The sequence below is a fragment of the Alosa sapidissima genome, chromosome 3 (assembly GCF_018492685.1).
Source record: "Alosa sapidissima isolate fAloSap1 chromosome 3, fAloSap1.pri, whole genome shotgun sequence".
Taxonomy (NCBI): Eukaryota; Metazoa; Chordata; class Actinopteri; order Clupeiformes; family Clupeidae; genus Alosa; species Alosa sapidissima.
Genome location: NC_055959.1, coordinates 12334290 through 12353581, shown reverse-complemented (window position 1 = coordinate 12353581; position 19292 = coordinate 12334290). Strand labels below are relative to the sequence as shown.

At 42.7% G+C, this 19292-nt stretch overlaps 1 protein-coding gene across 1 annotated transcript in view; it reads right to left on the bottom strand.

Annotated features, from left to right (window-relative positions):
• LOC121704878 (thyroid hormone receptor alpha-like) overlaps positions 1 to 19292 on the bottom strand; it is a 60017-nt gene that overhangs the window by 7108 nt on the left and 33617 nt on the right. Inside the window, exons 3-8 of the mRNA XM_042085414.1 lie at positions 14157 to 14402; positions 5798 to 5859; positions 5183 to 5304; positions 3955 to 4102; positions 1743 to 1948; positions 477 to 623 (exon numbers count right to left, since the gene is read on the bottom strand). Of these exons, the coding sequence (XP_041941348.1) occupies positions 477 to 623; positions 1743 to 1948; positions 3955 to 4102; positions 5183 to 5304; positions 5798 to 5859; positions 14157 to 14212 (741 nt within the window). The 5' untranslated portion in view covers positions 14213 to 14402. The remainder of the gene's footprint in view (positions 1 to 476; positions 624 to 1742; positions 1949 to 3954; positions 4103 to 5182; positions 5305 to 5797; positions 5860 to 14156; positions 14403 to 19292) is intronic.

Genomic DNA, 19292 nt, shown 5'->3' with positions numbered 1-19292 from the left:
GTCTCCACTTCCATGGTTTATGATTGATATGGGTCATTGTGACAATAATAAGCAGAGGATGACATTGACCATTTACTTTATCTCCTCAGCGGCTACTCGACCTAAGCAGGGGGTGTAGTGGTAAAATAAGGAGGTGGGTACACTATCAGTTCTGTGATCACGGTAAGGTGGACTGCTCCATGCAGTAGCGGGTTTTAAAAAAAATCCAGTGAGAATCTGACCAATTACAGACAAACAACAGCACATCCAGTGGGAATCTGACCAATCAGAGATCAGAGAATCTGCACTTCCCTAACACCTCTGAATAAGTGATGTTTATAAATGTGTACAGTACTGGGTACCTCTAGTGGCAACCACACTCCAGAGTGACCAGTGTTTATCTCACCCTAGTGGTCATGGTAAAATATCCCTTCTAAAACCATCTAACAGTAAACAATACCCCACACGGTGGCCTGGCAGCAAATGCTTAGACTTACCTCTGAGAACATGGGCAGCTTTTTGGCAAAATCGACAACTCGAGTGATGGCGGGGGTGATGATCTTGGTAAACTCGCTGAAGGCTTCCAGGTCCACTTTGTCCCCTTCTGATGTGGTGGTCATCGGAGACTGCCCAATGTCATCAGGCTGTGGGGGGAGAGACAGAGAGAGAGTGGAGATCTCTCTGTGAGATTAATATACAGTAAGCTCTGCATTTTATAACATTTCAGCTTGCTGCTTTATCCTTCTGACAGTTTATCTTAGTGGTTTAACATACTGATAGCAGATAACAGATGCTTAAGGACAGTTGAAACGTTGAAAGAACGTTTGAAACTTTAAAGATAACTGTAACTATAACGATATGAGGGTCTACACTGACCAACAATAAGGAAAGTCTCTCCTCGTATTGATGAATGTGATGTCTAAAATTTGATGGGTTCTGATTGGCTGTCAGCTTTATATCATTCTCAAAATCACTCAGAAAGTACCCAACGATCATATCATATCATATCATATCATTCTTCATGTGGTTATTGTTAAGTAGTATAAGTGTGGACATCGTCATTCATGTTAGCCAAAGCGATACTTGCCGTTAACATTATAGTTATTGTTCTTGGTGTGAACGGCTCTTTATAAATGCAAGACATCAACAGTTTTAGACCCCCTTCATACAGTCTGGGCTGGGTCATGCAGTTTACTTTGCTTTGACTTAATTGTTTTAGTCCGGCAGCGCCCCCGCTAGCTTAGCTTAGCATAGTGAATGGAATCTCTTGTCTTGTCTCTCTGGAGCCAACAACAACAAAAACAAAAAAAACACTGGGGTGAAGCACAGGCGAAGCACTGCTACTTGGGTGCAGAGATATCACGCAACACATGAGTACCTTGTCTCATTCGACACAACACAGACAATCTCTACGCCCAAGTAGCAGTGCTTTGCCTGTGCTTCGCCCCAATATAGTTCCAAGTCAATATCTGCCAAGGAAATTGCCTCCTCTTAATCTACATTGCCATTACTCGTTGTGAATATGCAGTGCCGCACTAAGACTATGCATGCACAGAGACAAAAATGCTTTTGCTCACTTATCTAACTCTAGGGGAGATGATGAATAACCCAATTTCATAAAATGGCGGTGTGTTCCTTTAACAGCAATACAAGCACAAATACAGTTTGTGTTGCTTGCACTGGACTGGAAGCTGACCAATATAGGGTCACAAACGCGTGGCCTGCCTCGTGCAACCTCCTTTCCCTGCTCTGCTCTTCCTCACCAGGAATTTCCTCTTCTGCTTCCAGTGGGAGCCCTGGGCGTTGGTGTGCCGGTGGGCCTCGGTCACCAGGCGGATGAGCTCCCACTCCGCGTCCGTGGGCTCTGGCCGGTTCTGCAGTGTCCGCACCAACTCCTCCTTCTTGCGCTTCTCGCGGTTCTCCTCGATCAGCCTCCGCTTGGCCACCCGCTTGCTGTCGTCCAGCACCACTGATGGGAGAGGGGTGACGTTGGGAGACGGGAGCGATGGGAGAAAGGGGGGAAGAAGAGGAAATATAGAGGAGGGAGAGAGAGAGAGAAGGAGGGAGAGAGTAAGAAAAGGACAAAGAGAGAGTAATAGACAAAGTGAGACAAGGAGAGACAAAGACAGAGCTTGCTAGGTTAGCCGCAATTATTTGTACTAATTGTGTTTGGATTGTGCCTATTATGTATCAATAAAGACAGAGTTAGACAATGGAAGTCAGGACAAAGGTAGCACTTTTTCCCCAATGATGTCTCATATTAATTGGTTTCCGTTATTGCATCAGCTTTGCTTGGGTCCCACTACCCACTATGGATGAGGGCGCTTGGATCAGCCTTTTTGTTTTATTTTCACTGGAGATGCAGAGTGTGACTCATTTCTAAACAAGCCTTCTGCTGCAGGGTATAAACATTTCCAGATGATTCATGTGCAGAAAAAAATATTGTAGTTGTGTTTGACTGTAATGGTATTTCTCTGCCACATCTGCACCTAGCTTCTACAGGCTCGGCAGGGACTCTCTCTGCTCTTAAGACTAATCAAGCAACCAATAACGTAAACAAAAAAGGAGAAACATATAATCAAACTAAGCCAAACTAATCAAGGCCACTGCTGTACAAAATCATTAATGTTCAAAGTCATTACAGTGTTTATTATTAAAATTTCTACTATGTCTGGCACACTCTCTACTACTGCTACTAATGGTGATAGAATAGTTTTATTAAAATTGCTATCTTTCATTACTCATATTCAATTTGAATATTCATATTCAATAACAATAAAAAACAAGGACAATACTGTTTGTGTGTATGTACGGTTTGTAAGTATGGTATGAATCACATCTGTTAGTGTGCATGTGTGTGTGTGCGCGCACATGCCCTTGTGTATGTGTGCAGGGCTTAAAATTAATTTTTCAAAATTGGGGGGGGGGGGGGAATTCCCCCTTTAGGTTATTCTTATAGGGGGGATTTACACAATTGGGGGGGGGGGGGGGGGGGGGGTGTGATTCTGATACCAAGTCAAAAATTGTGATTTCGATACTTCTTCGATACTTTCTTAAAAATGTACTTGATTCGGGGGCCCCCACCACCTTGACGTCATCAGTAATATTGAATATAGTAGTGGGAACATTCACAACAGTGGCCATCCTAGATTCTGTTTTACTCTCAACACACACTGAAAATTATGGCTTATGTGATACGTTTCTATTTCATATCTTTTTAAATTCATATAGAGTGTATTTAGTTAATAATGTATAGTATTTTACTAGTAATTACTAGTAGCTAAACATATTTAGTAATTTGAATGCTTCATATTGATTTTTAAACTATTACACTTAAGCATATCTTTAATGTGGTGTGTAGGTCTAATTGAGTGCACATTGGTGAAGTGTAGGTGTAATTGAGTGCCTGTCACTTTAAGAAATATGTGAGAGTAATTAGCCTTCATCCTGACGGTTTTAGGCTAGTGAATAAAAGTTGCTCATAGAGCATAAGGATATGTGGATGCAATTCATTATGTCTTCTATGTCATTAGATTAAATAAATGTTCAAAAAACTAACAAGTCGAAGACAATCTTTCTGGGATCAAGTGTTTTGCAATGTTCACTAATGATTTTAGTGAGCATTACTGGCAGACGTGATCTGAGCTAGCAGGATGGTTACCAATGACCTCTCTCCAGATGTAAAAGTTTGCCATGGTTGCGTAGCCTATTTGCGTAAGCGCAAAGTGGTGTGTCCGTGTGTCTGCGTCTTCATGAGGCTATGTTCAATTCAACTCGGTAATTGATCCGTCTGGTAAATAGCACCGCATTCACGCCACTTCATGATTAGATTAACGTCATCAGACAGGCTGTAAAAGTGTATGCGGGAATTTCGCGCATTATGATGGCTAGAGTTGCGGGACTTAAACCAATTATGCGCAATACCCGCAATGAAATTTAGGCCCTGGTGTGTGTGTGTGTGTGTTTTGCACTCACAGTCCATAGCCATGCCCTCCGAGATGCATTTCTTGAAGCGGCACAGCTGGCACTGGTTGCGGGTGATCTTGTCGATGATGCAGCAGCTGTCATACTTGCAGGAGTATGCCGGGTGCAGGTTCTTCTGGATGGTGCGCCGGAAAAAACCCTGGAGCAGGAGATAAAGGTAACAAAGACTGAGTGTCTGTGTGTGTGTTTGTATAAGTATAAGTACATTCTTTTGATCCCGTGAGGGAAATTTGGTCTCTGCATTTATCCCTAACCGTGAATTAGTGAAACACACTCAGCATACACTAATCCCAGCGCAGTGAGCTGCCTGCTACAACAGCGGCGCTCGGGGAGCAGTGAGGGGTTAGGTGCCTTGCTCAAGGGCACTTCAGCCGTTCCTACTGGTCAGGGTTTGAACCGGCAACCCTCCAGTTACAAGTGCGAAGCGCTAACCAGTAGGCCACGGCTGTGTGTATGGGCAGCCTCATATATTGGTACATGAAAACCATTATTTATTATTTTTGTAGATGAGCTGTAAATAGGCAGAACCACGGCAAAGTTAATTAGTGAAAGGTGTGCTTTAAGGAATATGCCAACATTTTGGGAAATAAGCTTATAAGCCATCTCCCTCAGATAGATACAGTAAGATGATATATACCCTTCTCGTCTTTGTTTGTGAAGTTACTCAGTCTGACACACCCACCGTTAGCCTAGCTTATTGGTATGGTTCAAACCAACTAGCCTGTAGCCAAAGGGTGACAAAGAACTCCTTTTCTTATGTACATGCTGTGAGTAGTACAATGACATTGTGTACAAATACCAGTGTAAAATGACACAGCGATTTTCTAAGCATATAAATACTTGCTACTTGGGGTTTGCAGAAGTAAGTTTTACAGGTGCTGTGTGCAAATCACTCCACCCAAGAAGCAGTGCTTTGCCTGAATGAGAATATAGTTCCTAGTATGTTAGAAAATTGCTGTCTCATTCTCAGTTTTGCAGACGGATTCCTTTCTCATTAACACATCCATTCTGGATAATTTATATAGGCCTGGCATGTAAAATGTATAACATTTGTAGCATGTGTTACATATTTGATTCAATTATCTTAGTGTGTGTGTGTGTGTGTGTGTGAGAGAGAGAGATTGGTATGTGTGACAGTGTGTCTGTGTGAATAAGTGAAATTCTCTGTTCATGTGTGTGTGTGGTGTGTGTGTATGCCTGTGTCTGTTTGTGTGCACACCTTGCAGCCCTCGCAGGTGATGCAGCGGTAATGGTAGCCGGTGGCTTTATCCCCACACACCACGCACGGCTCATCCTTCTCCAGGTAGCTGGGAATATACCCTGGAATAGAGACGCTCAGCGCTAGAGAAGGGGGAGGAGGGGGCAGAGTTATCTCAGAAACGCACGCACGCACACACACACACACACACACACACACACACACACACACACACACACACACACACACACACACAAAAGCACACACATACTGTATTCACACACACACACACACACACTTCCTCCACTTTTCACAGTTTCTCTTTCACTGCCCCCCCATACACACACACTATCTCTATCTTTATCACACACACACACACACACACACACACACAAAAGCACACACATACTGTATTCACACACACACACACACACACACACACTTCCTCCACTTTTCACAGTTTCTCTTTCACTGCCCCCCCATACACACACACTATCTCTATCTTTATCACACACACACACACACACACTTCCTCCACTTCTTTCACAGTTTCTCTTTCACTGCCCCCCCATACACACACACTATCTCTATCTTTATCACACACACACACACACACACACACCGTTGTGTTCTTACCAGACATGCTCTTGACAGAACATTGGCTGTTCTTTCTTTTCCTCTTCACACCATTAGAACGTCTTCACAGAGGAGAGAAAAAAAATAAATAAAATATGTTTGAAAATAACATGTTTCTTAATACTTTCACATACATCTCTGTTTCACACCAAGTACTGTCAGTACGTCAAAAAAAACAAAAAAAACACATGCTAGCTAGCTTGAGTTGCTGAACCCAACAGCTAAAGCAGCGAGGCAGCTGCCGTACTACACTCCGGGGGCATGATTTTAAAGATGCCAGATAGCTTCACCAAATACTAACCGCACTGGAGTTTAGGTGAACTGTACCCCAGACGCCAGTTTTCTACACCATAGTCTGCTTTCATATCAATTAAACAAACCAAACAAGCGGCTGAAAGGGTTCCTGGTCCAATCAAAAAGCTCTGGTGCGAAAGCACTCTCAACATCGCTCATGTTACCTGTCTAATACACTTGAACACAACCCTTCACCTCTCCTCTTTTCTTGCCCACGGGCCAACACAGTCCACGAATGACAAGACTAATAGCAAAAAACACCACTAAAAGCTGATCTAACACCTATACCACAGATGCAAGGGATTCTTGTCTGCATGTGAAACACACACACACACAAACAGAAATAACACTGTCCCTGTCTCACATTAAGGTTTTTGTGAAACTGAGAGAGCTGATGGGTACATGGCTATGAAACCGCCATCAACACCCCCAGCCAAAGTGCCAAACTTATTTTCATGGAAGCTAGATAGGATGATGACAGACTGAGTTAGAGAAGCCAGAGAGGAGATATTCCAAACCTAGATCATCAAGGAAAAAGACAGGACACAGCATGATACATGAATATGCCCTCTACTGCTGTTTACAATTACGATAAACAACAACAAGTTAGTAATGAACATTTTTCAATAAATTTTTTTTAAATAAAGTCTCCAACCTAATACCAAAACACACACATTATCTTGCCTGCACAAACCAAAGTAAAATTGCACACACACATACACACACACACACACACACACACACAGACACGCATGCACAAAAAGGCACCCAATGTGAAGAAGTAATACGAAGAGGTAATCTACAGAAACCTGACCTGTTGAGGCATTGAGGAAGTGGAATGTGCATTGTAAATATTTCTGTCACTCACTGCAGGAGTGAACTGATGAGGTTTGCACACTCAATGTGAAGTGACAGTCTAAAACCGGTGCTTCTCTCCTCCTCCACCATCTCAGGGGTAGGCCTACATCACATGTGCACCCCCCCCCCTCCACACACACACAGGCACACAAATGCACGTTCACACCCAAACACACACTCCAGAAGCCTTGTGCTTCCTCTTTTCACCCAACCCCCTCCTCCTCCATCATTCAGTCTCCCCCTCTCCATCTCTTCTTTTATCTTTCAGCATGTTACTGGCCTGACCTTCCCGTCTTTCTATGGAGAGAGAGTCGGGGGGAGGGAGCGCATTATTAGTGCTGTTCAGTCAGTTGAAGACAATGTCAAAAATGAGATTTCAATCACAGGTTTAAATGTTCTATATTCTATATCCTTAATGTATGTGTAGTCTGCACTGTGTCAGGGAACAATGTTAACTCACTGCACATTGCAACCTGTTTGGCCACTATTACTTACTCAGGTAAAAAAAGACAGAAATTGATAAATGACTGTTGAAATTGATCAAGTATTGTAGAAAAGAGGATCTTGTATGAATCTTTTATATTTACTGCAGTCTACAGGTAAAGTGTAACATGTGTAACATCTGTAACATGCCAGTCACCCTCCCCCTCCCTTGCTGCATTGACAGGTCAAGGTCCACAAATACATGCAAAAGCTCTAAGAACAAATAAAGCCAATTACTGTAAGATTCTTAAAAGCTGTGCGGAAAGGTCCCAGATGGTCGAGTCTCTTGAAAAGAAGCTAAAAAGGGTCTGCACAAATGACATTGTCAGTTGGTAATGTTATCTTGACAGGCATGCCACTCTTTTCCCAGATTTTTGCTGAGGTCAGTGACATATGCAAAGGGTTCAGCTCTTAATTAACTAGTGTGAGCAGCAGATCAACAACTCAAAACTGCACATATCAAAAATAATTATATGATTAATTACCGTACTAGGTTATTCATTATTGTCATATTTTATCTTTTTGTCTGTTTGTTTCAAGGCATGTTTATTGTGTTTTGTTGGCGTTTTGTTGTTGTTATTTACCTTCTTGTCATCAAAGCCTTATCTTAAGTGAGTTTGCTCTTACATTGTCTTATATTATGCTAGCACTTTGCCATTCTTTATGTCTTTCAATAAGCTGTATAAATGAATTAGTCATTAACCCATTATATTAGTCATTACCCCATTATATCACCCATTATTTTATCCCATTAAAATACCTAAATCATCTTAACTGAATAGGCCTACACGGACACGTTCTACAGAAGCCACCAAACATCTGACTGAAATCCTCAGAAAGAGAAGATCTGTTTGGTTAATGCACTTTGTGCTTAGAGTACAACATAGGCCTACAATCCTGATTTAGTATACATGTATCCACATTGCGTATGTTGTTTTTTTTAATTTTTTAACCAAAACTAGCTACTGCACTACACAAATGTAAGAACGCCACTGCAGCCTGGGGCCAAATGAGAGGTATATCTAAGTGTGTCAATTACTATGTGTAACTTTAAACACTGAACATCCAATGACAAAGAGAATGTCTCTTCGATGCCCTATTTGTAGTTATTTACAGGTGTGATTTAGCCTAGAGCTTGTACTAAATGCCATGGCTAGTATTTATTTATGTTACATATTCCCTCATTGCTTAGCCATCCTGTAATATTACAGCAACATTCAGACAAACAGTCTAACTTCTCTGTTTGCCAATGTCTGCAGTAAACAGTTAAACATGCGCTAAGTTTACATGGCAACAATGTGATCTTCCAAAATAAAGTCTATCACAGGTGGAATACTTGTGTCTTGGGGAAAACCTATGTGCCCGACAAAAAAAAAACAAACAAAAAAAATAACATGTTGCCATGTTCTGGCAAACCAGCTGCAGACATGTTCATGGATGATACAAGAGGACACAGATGAAGAGATAAAAATGTGAAAACAACATAATCCTCCATTTGTCCATACTCCAGGGGTCTGCTTTCACTGAACCACTGTGTATTCAAATATGTTCACTTTGCTAATTACAGCTGCACTTGAATATTGTAATAGCCAGATGGACGTTGGACGAGCTAGCCACAATCCTCATCACCTTCAATCTCATCATCAACCTTTCTTTATAATTTGTGGTTGTATTAACCGACCTAAATGGAAAGTATTCACAGCGCTTCACTTTTTCCACATGTTTGTTGTTTCAGACTCATCTTAAAATGGATTCAATTCATCAATCTACTGTTTGGAGTGTTTAGTACATTTCTAAAAAATAAGACTGAAATATTCCATTTACAAGTATTCAGACCCTTTGTTATGACACTTGTAATTAAGCTCTTGTGCAACCTACTTCTACAACTTGATTGGAGTCCACCTGTGCGTAGGAAAGGCAGACATCTTTGAAAACCAAGCCACGAGGTCAAGAGAATTGTCCTTAGACCTGCGAGACTGAGTAATCTGGGACTGGATGGGTGGTAGAAAGACTACCTTGAAATGGGTAGAAAGACTACCTTGAAATGGGTCATTGAAAAAGCTGCATTTAGAACCTGAATCATTCATTAAATTAATTTTATTAAACGGCTCTTCACAATGCAAGTAGAACGCTCCATTGACTTGAATGGGATTTCCCAAAGTTCTACCGCTCATTATTTTCGCCTAAGGACCTCTGAATAATGACCGCTGTCAATGGCAACGGATTTTCATTCAAAAGTGAAGGCAGACGGTTGATCAGCTGTATTCTAAAGAACATTTGATTCAAGTTCAGCGTGTTGGCGAACTATTTGTTTCTCACCCAAAGCCACAACGAAACGGTAACAAATAAATGTAGAGACATATCGTGTTGAATTTATTTCTTCGTTTTGGCAAGTAGCCGTATAATAAGTGGGATAATGTACAGAACGCCGGTCATTATTGGGAAAATAAGTCACTTCAGGGCGAAGCATGACCCCTTCACTAGCGCGTCGGGGTCCGGTTCGCCCTGTCGGGACTTATTTTCCCAGTAATGACCGGCGTTCTATACATTATCCCTTACATACAACACAATAAAGAGCCTGGCTGTAAACTAACAATCAAATATTTAAAAATGTTAAATATTTCAATCCAGGTTTCCACTGTCCACTGGTGACATTTAAACGTGGCAGGCTGGAAGCTAACCATGGCAAAATCTTTGCCGCATTGTTAAACAAACAAAAAAAATCAATTCAACCAATATTCTTAACCAATGCCTTGATTACCCACCCCACTCCCTCCACACACATGACAGAATTAATTTGCTTATCAATATTGTTCATTATACTGTCAGTCAGTACTGTCATTTACAGTCAGAAAACCCCCTTAATGCTTTAATTAAGAGAGCTCATGCCTAGATGACTTAATGAGGTAGGTAAACAGAGCAGGAGGGCTCAGACAATGAAACTACAGACGAAGAAACGACACATCTCAATAATAGTGAAATCACAGTGATTTAATCTTGCCTCCACATGACACACACACACACACACACACACGCCCACATACACACAGCATCGCCTGATATGACATATCCCTTTCTGGTTTGCCCCATCATCAGACACCCACCCCCACCCCCTCCCTTACCCCAGCCAGCTTCTCCTCCTGCTCCCCTCCCTCACTAATCCTGCCGCACTCTCTGCCACCATAATCCCTCTCCAGCAGCCCAGCTTCATGCTTATGTAAACTCGGAGCCCTGGATCAACGCTAACAATGATGTGCATCAAGGCAACCCACTCAATGCCTTGAAGGCCATGAAATCAATGCATACAAATACAACAGTTGAACCATTACTGGAGTCGAAATAGCACTCTTAAAGTTAATGAATGGAACCAATCAATACATGATTGTTCTAACCAAGAGTATCCATTTTAAAGGGGCCATATCATGCAAAACTCACTTTTTCTGTGCTTTTGTACTTCCATTTGGGTCTCTGATGCTTCTACAAACATTCCAGGTGCGAGACCAAACCGTTGAGTTTTTGTGGGTTAGTTGAGAGAGGTTGATGTTAAAAACTATGAGCTTCTGTGAGCTAGTCAGAAATCTCCCTTGTTGAGATGTCACAATGAGGGAAATTTGAATGTTACTACCCCCAGAGCCATATAGGGCATTGACTACCCACCCCCATCTGAAAATTACCACCCACTAGGTTAGGAACTTCCTGTCGGAGGTCCTCCATTTTGGTCATGGCCTGTCGTTTCCAGCAGTAGGCTAGGCTACACAAAATATCCAAACGTCTTTTACGCACCTGCGATCATCCATATTTCAAGTACACAGAAACTCCCCAGGACACATCTCGTTCTTTTTGGTATATTTAAGCAATAGAGTACCGAAGCCATGACATAGCGTTATCAAGGCATTGATTCACTAGATCTAAACAAACGAATCTAACCATAGAGGTAACCGTAGTGGTGGCTTTCTTAATCTATTTAAATATTTTTACTATGTTTCTAAGACATTAGTATATTGTTTTTACGCTGTAGGTATGTACTGGGTTATGCTTTGATGAGTCCAAGACAAATTTCCCCATGGGGACATTAAAGTATATTCTATTCTGAATCACATACTAACACATTCATACCAACACGATCAAATTAGTGACTAGAGAGTTTTGTTTTAGCATGGGTTTCTCCGTAAAAGAGACCAGCATTTAACTTCTCAGCCTGCTGTTAAAAACGTTAAATTCACAAACGTGTCTTGGCTTAATTTTTTAGGCAAAAAAAGTCACTCTTAACAGGCATTTTGATAAGGCGTGAAATATCCACTGGGATTTTGTTTCTTTCTATTACACCTGCCAGGGAATCCGTGTTATGTGGCTAAGCTGCCTAGCAGGTAAAACACATTTAAATGGCTATAGGCTGTAATTTGTGGCTGTAATTCGTCCGTAGGTATGAGGCCGAAGGCCATATAGCGTAGCCTAGCCTGTGCTGGAAGCGACCCACGCCATCCGGTAATAGGTAGCCAATTTCACAAATGCTTTTAAACTTTGTAGCGGTATAGTGGTCTTTAGGAGGAAAAAGTATTCTTGGGTGTTGGGCGCCAGACACTTACAAGAAGTGTCACAGAAATAAATAGCATAAAAACCATTACCTCTACCAGATTTAACACAGCAACTAAAAGGGACTAGGCTAATGCTAAACCTGTACGGCTAGCTCAGGTAAATCTCAGGAAAAGCAATAGAGACAGTCAATATACCAAGTGTATTAACAATGGGGTTCGATCATCAGCAGGATAATAATGACAAGACCCATATGAAAAGAAATTAGGTAATTGTGAAGCAGAAGTCAATCACTGGGATAACTCATGAAATAAAAAAATTATGAAAAAGAAATCAAACAATTGAGTCAGCAATCAATACCATTCCCACAAAACCCCAGACTCATGTTCATAAGCAGTTCATAGCACAACTCACATTCATCACATAATACATTTCAAAGTAAGATAACTTCAGTTCAGCTATTAATTCACTCCAACACAACCAGACAAAATCACACCCGACACCTTTAACCAATGAATGAGTTCAGTGACTGATTCGTCAGTTACCGGGGAACTTAATTGCAGTCGGAATATAGCATCAGACTCCCCGAGAAAACGTTCCAGTGTAAGAAAGCCTATGTATAGTATCTGAATCCCCGAGAAAACGTTACAGTTTAAAAGAATCTATTTATAGTCTCTAAATCCCCGAGAAAACGTTCCAGTGTAGAAGAGCCTATTCATAGCATCAGAATCCCAGAGAAAACGTTACGGTGTTGAAGAATCTATTTAGTATCTAAATCCCCGAGAAAACGTTACGGTCTGTATCTTCAGTCACGGACAACGACCAGCATGTAGAAACGTCGGCCACAAAAACAGCTAGACCCATTGAACAGCATGTGTGCAGCAATTAGTCACCTGAGAGAGACAGTTCGCAGAGCAACACCCCGTAGTCCACTAGTGCTTCGGTAGCCAACTTCCATGTTATAATCCGTTTGGACACCAGTCATCCCAAGTTTACGAGCCTCCGTATACTTTGAGCCACTACTAGGGTAGAGTCGTCCTAGTCTCCCCCGCAAGCGAATTGGCCGCCAAACAAAAGACTCTCGCTACAGGAAGTAATCGTGGCTATATTCCATGGAAGCCGACTAGGTCAACCACAGCCAGCCAATGACGTTTACTCAATCAGACTAATAATCAATGGAGACAAGAAATGTTTAACATTCAAGTAGGAAAAATAGCATGTTTATAAAAGAGAGAATATGAGATATCAGCTTAAGTTTAGAAAATAGTTTAAGCCTACTCTTGTATAGTAAAGGATAAAGATAGCTTACTATTAAAGAGAAATGGGTAAAGGCTGTTTAAGAAAATGGGCAGGCATGGTGAAGGCTCCATGACATACGCCACAACTTTTGAATAGGCTACATCAACTCTATTGGCCTTATATACCGACCCAAATAAAGTTTTACCCATTATCATTTAACATTGTTAGGCCATGTTACATCATACATGCAGGTGTCTGAATTGATTCTGCTATGGTTATTGTATTTAGCAGACGTTTCAGCTCCAATAACTTGACTATTAGGCTACTTTACTAAGTTTGAAAATTCAAACAGAACCATCAATGACGTTTGTCACACATTCTTTATTATTCCTGTATAACAACTGGCAGTCGGAGGCTTTCTAGTGGAGAACCCTCTATCACTGTGTCACCAACTTCCCGGATGACCATGCTGCCAGTTGACGTAAACATGGAATCAGTTCCGGAGTGCAGTGTGGCCAACAACAGCTAATTTGCATTTTAGGCAACATGCCCCGGACACAGCCTTTTCTGAAAGGGACTGAAACTGGCAAGAATGGAGCTGCTGATAATGTGTAATCTGAGGGGATTTTTTTGCAAACAGCTTCAGGGACATGTTTTGTGCAACCCATAGGTCTATTTTGACTTGTTGAAAAAGTAGTATAATATGGGATCTTTAAAATGGCTACAAAAAAGAACACATACAAAATGTAGGCATGGGTTATATTTGCAGCATCAATGGAGTCCCACAGGGCTCTACATTCAGACCTTTCCTGAAACACTTTGTACTTCACCAGACTGTGAAACTAAATCCACACACACACACACACACACACACCAACAACAACAACAACACCAACAAGAACAACAACAACAACAACAACAACAACAAGCAACAATAGACCAAACAACTCACCCTTTCTCATCTCCCTCAGATAGGTTAGAGTCCTGCTCTTTGGGCACGTGTTCCATTCACCTCAATTCCATTCAGCAACCAGTCACGTGAGACTAAGGTGGTCCCCACCCTTCTCCTCTTGTCCAGCATTCGCCACAAGTTAGTCAAAAGCCATTGGAGGACTCCTGTTGGCACATCTGTGGGAGATGTCCTCAACTTCACTGTGCAGTCAGACTGCAGAGGGTTGGGACACTTGCCTTGAGGAACCTGTGAGAGAAAATAAGCAGTTTGTTATGATCTTAAAGGTGCAGTCAGCAATCGTACACAATTTCAAGCATGGTGATCCTACCTAACATGGAATTGAGAGCATAGTTATGATGTTTACTCAGATCTTTCAACTATATGTTATGCATTTCTTAAGCTGCCCATCACTGTTTTTTGGTATATCATGTACATTGATTAATTTCTACAAGAAACTGCTTCCTGTAAAGTTACTGAGAGAGATCAGTGACCTGACCTGTAGCTTGTCTTTTTGAACACTAGGTGGCACAAATGAGTGGCAGTTCCCAAAATCAACCTCACTCTTGACCTGATCCCTGCTGTTCTATGCTAATGGGGGAACACCTCCCTCCATCTGCATGCCCTGGATGACACTTTAAAGAACCACTGCACTGCTTCAGTGAAAACACACACACCCAGTGCAAACCAGTGTACATTGCACACAACACTAGTTATAAGTGAGCAGAAGGCCATTTGATCTTTGAATAACAGCTCCTGATATTATGAGCTCCAGCTCATGATATTACATCTAGCGACATCTATCGAGCAATGTTGTTTTGTACTTGGGATCACATACATCACTTGACCTTGTCATGACATACCAGTTTTGTTTGCTGGTGTTGTCCTTAATTCAATCTCAACTCAATCTTGTCTAGAGTACAAACCACTCCGCCTGAGTGCTTTTTCTCTACGAAGCTCCCCCTAGCGTCTGTACGTGTTGATACGTGTGCGAGCCCTCGCTCGGTCTGAAGCTCTTTTCCTTTTCTTTGCATCTTCCGTCAAGGGTTTTCGCTGCTTCTTCGCCGGCTCTGCCATTATACACACACACGTTTGCAACAATCGCTAGCCAGGTTTCGTTAGCCTGCCTCTGTGCTGGGGATGCAGGAATCAGGATGTAAACTAATCCTGCTTCTCGCGATGTCTGAGACTTTGTGAGACTGAAGGTCGTAGGTAGGATACACCGAACTTGCAAGCGGGATATTCTTTCTACAGGCAGTAGGGGCGGGCGAGAGAGTCTTCTTATGAATACCGACTTACGAAGATGATTAATTAACACGAAAACGTTGCCTGGTGTCCCTTTAATCTCCATGCGAATGCTGGCTTTGACACACACACACACACACACACACACACACCAGTGTTGACAGCAGTGTTGATGTCATTATTGTCCATCACTGATAAGACTTCTGATGCAATTACAGTACTTCGTCCTGCAGACATTCTCTCTTTTGTTCTCCGATCTGAACATTAGGTTCTTGTCAATGTTTTGCTACAAGGCAGGATGCCCTTTTTCTGGTCCATCAAAACAACATACCAAAATGTTCAAGAAAATGGATGTGGATTTGTTCCTGGGAAAGTCTGAACTAGCTGCATGGCAGAGGTCACATACATCTCTCATGCACAAGGAATTACAGAAATTGATTTGAACTTGTGAAGGAAGGAAAAACATACAGGTCAGGAGTAGTTATGTGCAATACATCTCTCTAGCTTTTATTGCACATACAGTAAAGCTACAAACACACACACACACACACACACACACAGAGAGAAAGAGAGAGACTCTCATGCATGAGATTTCAAAAATGGATCTGAACATTTGAGTGAAAGAAAACATATACATCAGGAAAACTACAGTATTTGAAAACATTTTCCTCTCTCTCGAACACACACACACACACACACACACACACACTAGTCTCTCTCAGACAACCTTTGGCAGCGTTGTTCTCAATAGCTGCCAAGAATGTGACTGAGTTTGAAAAACAAAACTGACCACCTCTATTTGCCCACCCCCCTTTCCCCTTTCACTCTCCTTCCTCTGAAGCTGTTCAAGGTGGGACTGCTCTTCCACACTACTGCGCACTCACACACACACACACACACTTCGCTCCCCTATCGCCAGGGAAAACTAACTCGTGCTGCAGCAAAGAAAGACGCGGGCGAAGACGACGCTTGTGCGCTGAGGCGCTCTGAGCAAGAACGTCCACAAGGACACCGTGTTCCTGACACTTTTCTCCTGTGCGTGACACGCGCCTGGGCTTCCTCGCGTAATTACCAGAGGCTCCCAGAGCTTGAAGCAGGCGGGAGGTCCTTATGTGCACCGTACGGGTCCTATCTGTCCAGGGCCCTGATTCCAGCCGAACAGAACACACATCAAAGCCTCTGCTCCTTCACTCGGAACGTAAAAAAAAAAAAACGGAAGAATAAAACACAGAAAAGAAAAAACGAATAAACCTGGAGTCAGCAGGGGCTACACAGGGCGCGTTGCAGGCACTCATCATAACTCATCAACACTCCATAAAAGAGTAGCTGCCGTACTTTCATCTCGGGCTCTTACCAGACGCAGACACTCTCCATATGTCACAGAGAGAGCGCCAGCAGGATATAGCATAATATAGCATTATGTGGTCGGGACAAAATACAAAGCCGACGAACAAAGACCTATCTTTAGATAGCGTCTGTGTGTATGTGTGTGTGTGTGTTAATGAGCTATATGTTTGTAAAGCAAATGAGAGAGAGAGAGAAAGGGAGAGAGTGAGTGAGAGAGAGCGAAATAAATGGCAAAGCAAACCAAAGGTTAAAAGTCCTTACCAACCATTTACTGCAGACATGGGCAGAGTTTAGGACTCTTATCATACAGTATGCCATTGACAGACATACACTTTTATAAGGGAATTTACTGGGTCGACTATTTTTTTGTGATAACAAACAAGTGTTTTCCCCTCCAAATAAAGCAAGTATCTAAGATAAGTCTCTAGGTATATGAGAGACACCACATAACCTGACTCAACTAAGGAAAAGGGGACAATGTATCTAAAACAGACACAGAAATTCCATCAATGAAGAGAGATTTTGAGCTGTGGACTGAAGAATTCTGAAGAAGTCTGTCCTGGTTGGTATGTGCCGGTAAGTGAGGCTCCCCCTAGAATCAGGATTCTAGCTCACCCTCCTCGCAGGACCGGAGACACTAGAACAGTGCGCGTGTGTCTCACTAGGGGCAGAAATAATAGCCTTGATCCAATTCCAGGACTCCTTCATAACAGAGTAAATGATCTGTAATCCCCGCACTGGTGATACACAAACAGATTTCTGACACTTGAAAAACATCACCAGTGCTCCAGTCCAAACATCCAGAAACTCAAACTCGAGCCTAAACGACCCTAAATCAGCCATCCACAACCCAATCAGGAAGTGAGACCCCCAAATCAAGCCGAATAACCCATCTGTCAACACCCCACCTACATACCGCATGGAAATGTCAGCAGGTCCTTCTGAATGTAGTGGAGCCCAGAGTTTAAACGTCAGGTTTGGATGCGAGGTTTAGGGGTGGGTGGGCAGTTCAGGGGTAGGCGAAGATCTGGCCCACAATGTCCCCACTAGACAGCTGTCCAAATCTGGTTGCCTGTAGAGGTCATGAATTAGGCACCACGTCTGAGGGACGTGTGTGTGTGTGTGTGTGTGTGAATAAGTGCATGTGCATGTATTAATGTGTGTGTGTGTGGTGGTGGTGGGGGTCTCTCTGGCGCCGGGCAGAGATTGTTTTGGCAGAGGATCTGACTGAGACTTTTTCTCAGTGCCTGTGTGGTCCGGGTGGTGATTATAAGGCTCGGATCCGACTGGACCGTACTCAACCGGGCTCTGTGATAGCATGGGGGACGCAACAAGCCACGGACACTTTACCGCAAAACACAGGGATCAATGAATGGGCTTTCATGAAGTCTCAATGTAAGACTTTAGTGTAGGTTACATGTATAAATAGAGGGAACAGAACAACTAAATACATACTGACAGACATAGATACATGCAGAAACATATCTTCTTGTAGAGACAAATACACACATATCGACACTCACCCATGTGCGCACTCACACATACAGTCACAGACAGTCGCACATCACATAACAGGAGAGCGACTTGGATGAGAGTGAAAGAGCAAATAATTAAAAAGAAATCAAATAACTTAAGGAGGGAAAGAGGAAGTCGGGGAGTGCAGAGTCGGACCTCGGACCTGGCTGCATGCCCTGCGGCAGAAAACCAGTAGGCTTAACTCATTTATTTTCCCACTGTTTGTTTTCCTTTCATATCCTCTCCCCACAGACCCCCATCTCTGCCGGCCTTCCCCAACCTGTCCCATCCTGTGCCGGGGACAAAGACACAGTCCAGACTGGGAGAAGGGCAGAGTTCCTGCCAAGTAAGGACACACTGTTTATACGTGTGTGTGTGTGTGTGTGTGTGTGTATGAGAAAAAGGAAGGGAAAAATGAGAGAGGGAAGAGGACAGACTGAGGACAGAGAGGAGGGAGCTTAAATGAAGTGATTTTTGTGTCGGTGAAAACGCAACCGTTTCGGCCTTTTGTCCACACGACAACGCTGTTATAGTTGCCAATGTGTGTGCATGTGTGTGTGTCTGTCAAAAGAAAGAGAGAAGAAGGGAGCCTATATGACCTCTTTTGTGTCTTCTAAGTGTGTTTTGGTGTTTGCTGCTTTAGTGGTTGTGTGTGTGTGTGTGTGTGTGTGTGTGTGTGTGTGTGTGTGTGTGTGTGTGTGTGTGTGTGTGTGTGGGGGGGTGGTTGTGCCAGCGTGTGTCTATGTGTGTGCATATGTGTGCATGTGTGTGCATGTGTGTGTGTGTGTGTGTGTGTGTGTGTGTGTGTGTGTGTGTGTGTGTTCTAGAAAAGGGGAACACTCTGTCTCCATGCTGGTTTCTAATTACATCTTGCAAAATGTTTATGCACCAAAGTGCAGCACATGGTCCTACGGGGCTTGTCCACAGAAACACATGAAGAAAACAAGCACTTCAGTCTCACATATACTGTACGACACATTATTGCGGGGAAATGTAGTCTTTTGTCAATTACACCAGGAACTGTAGTAACAC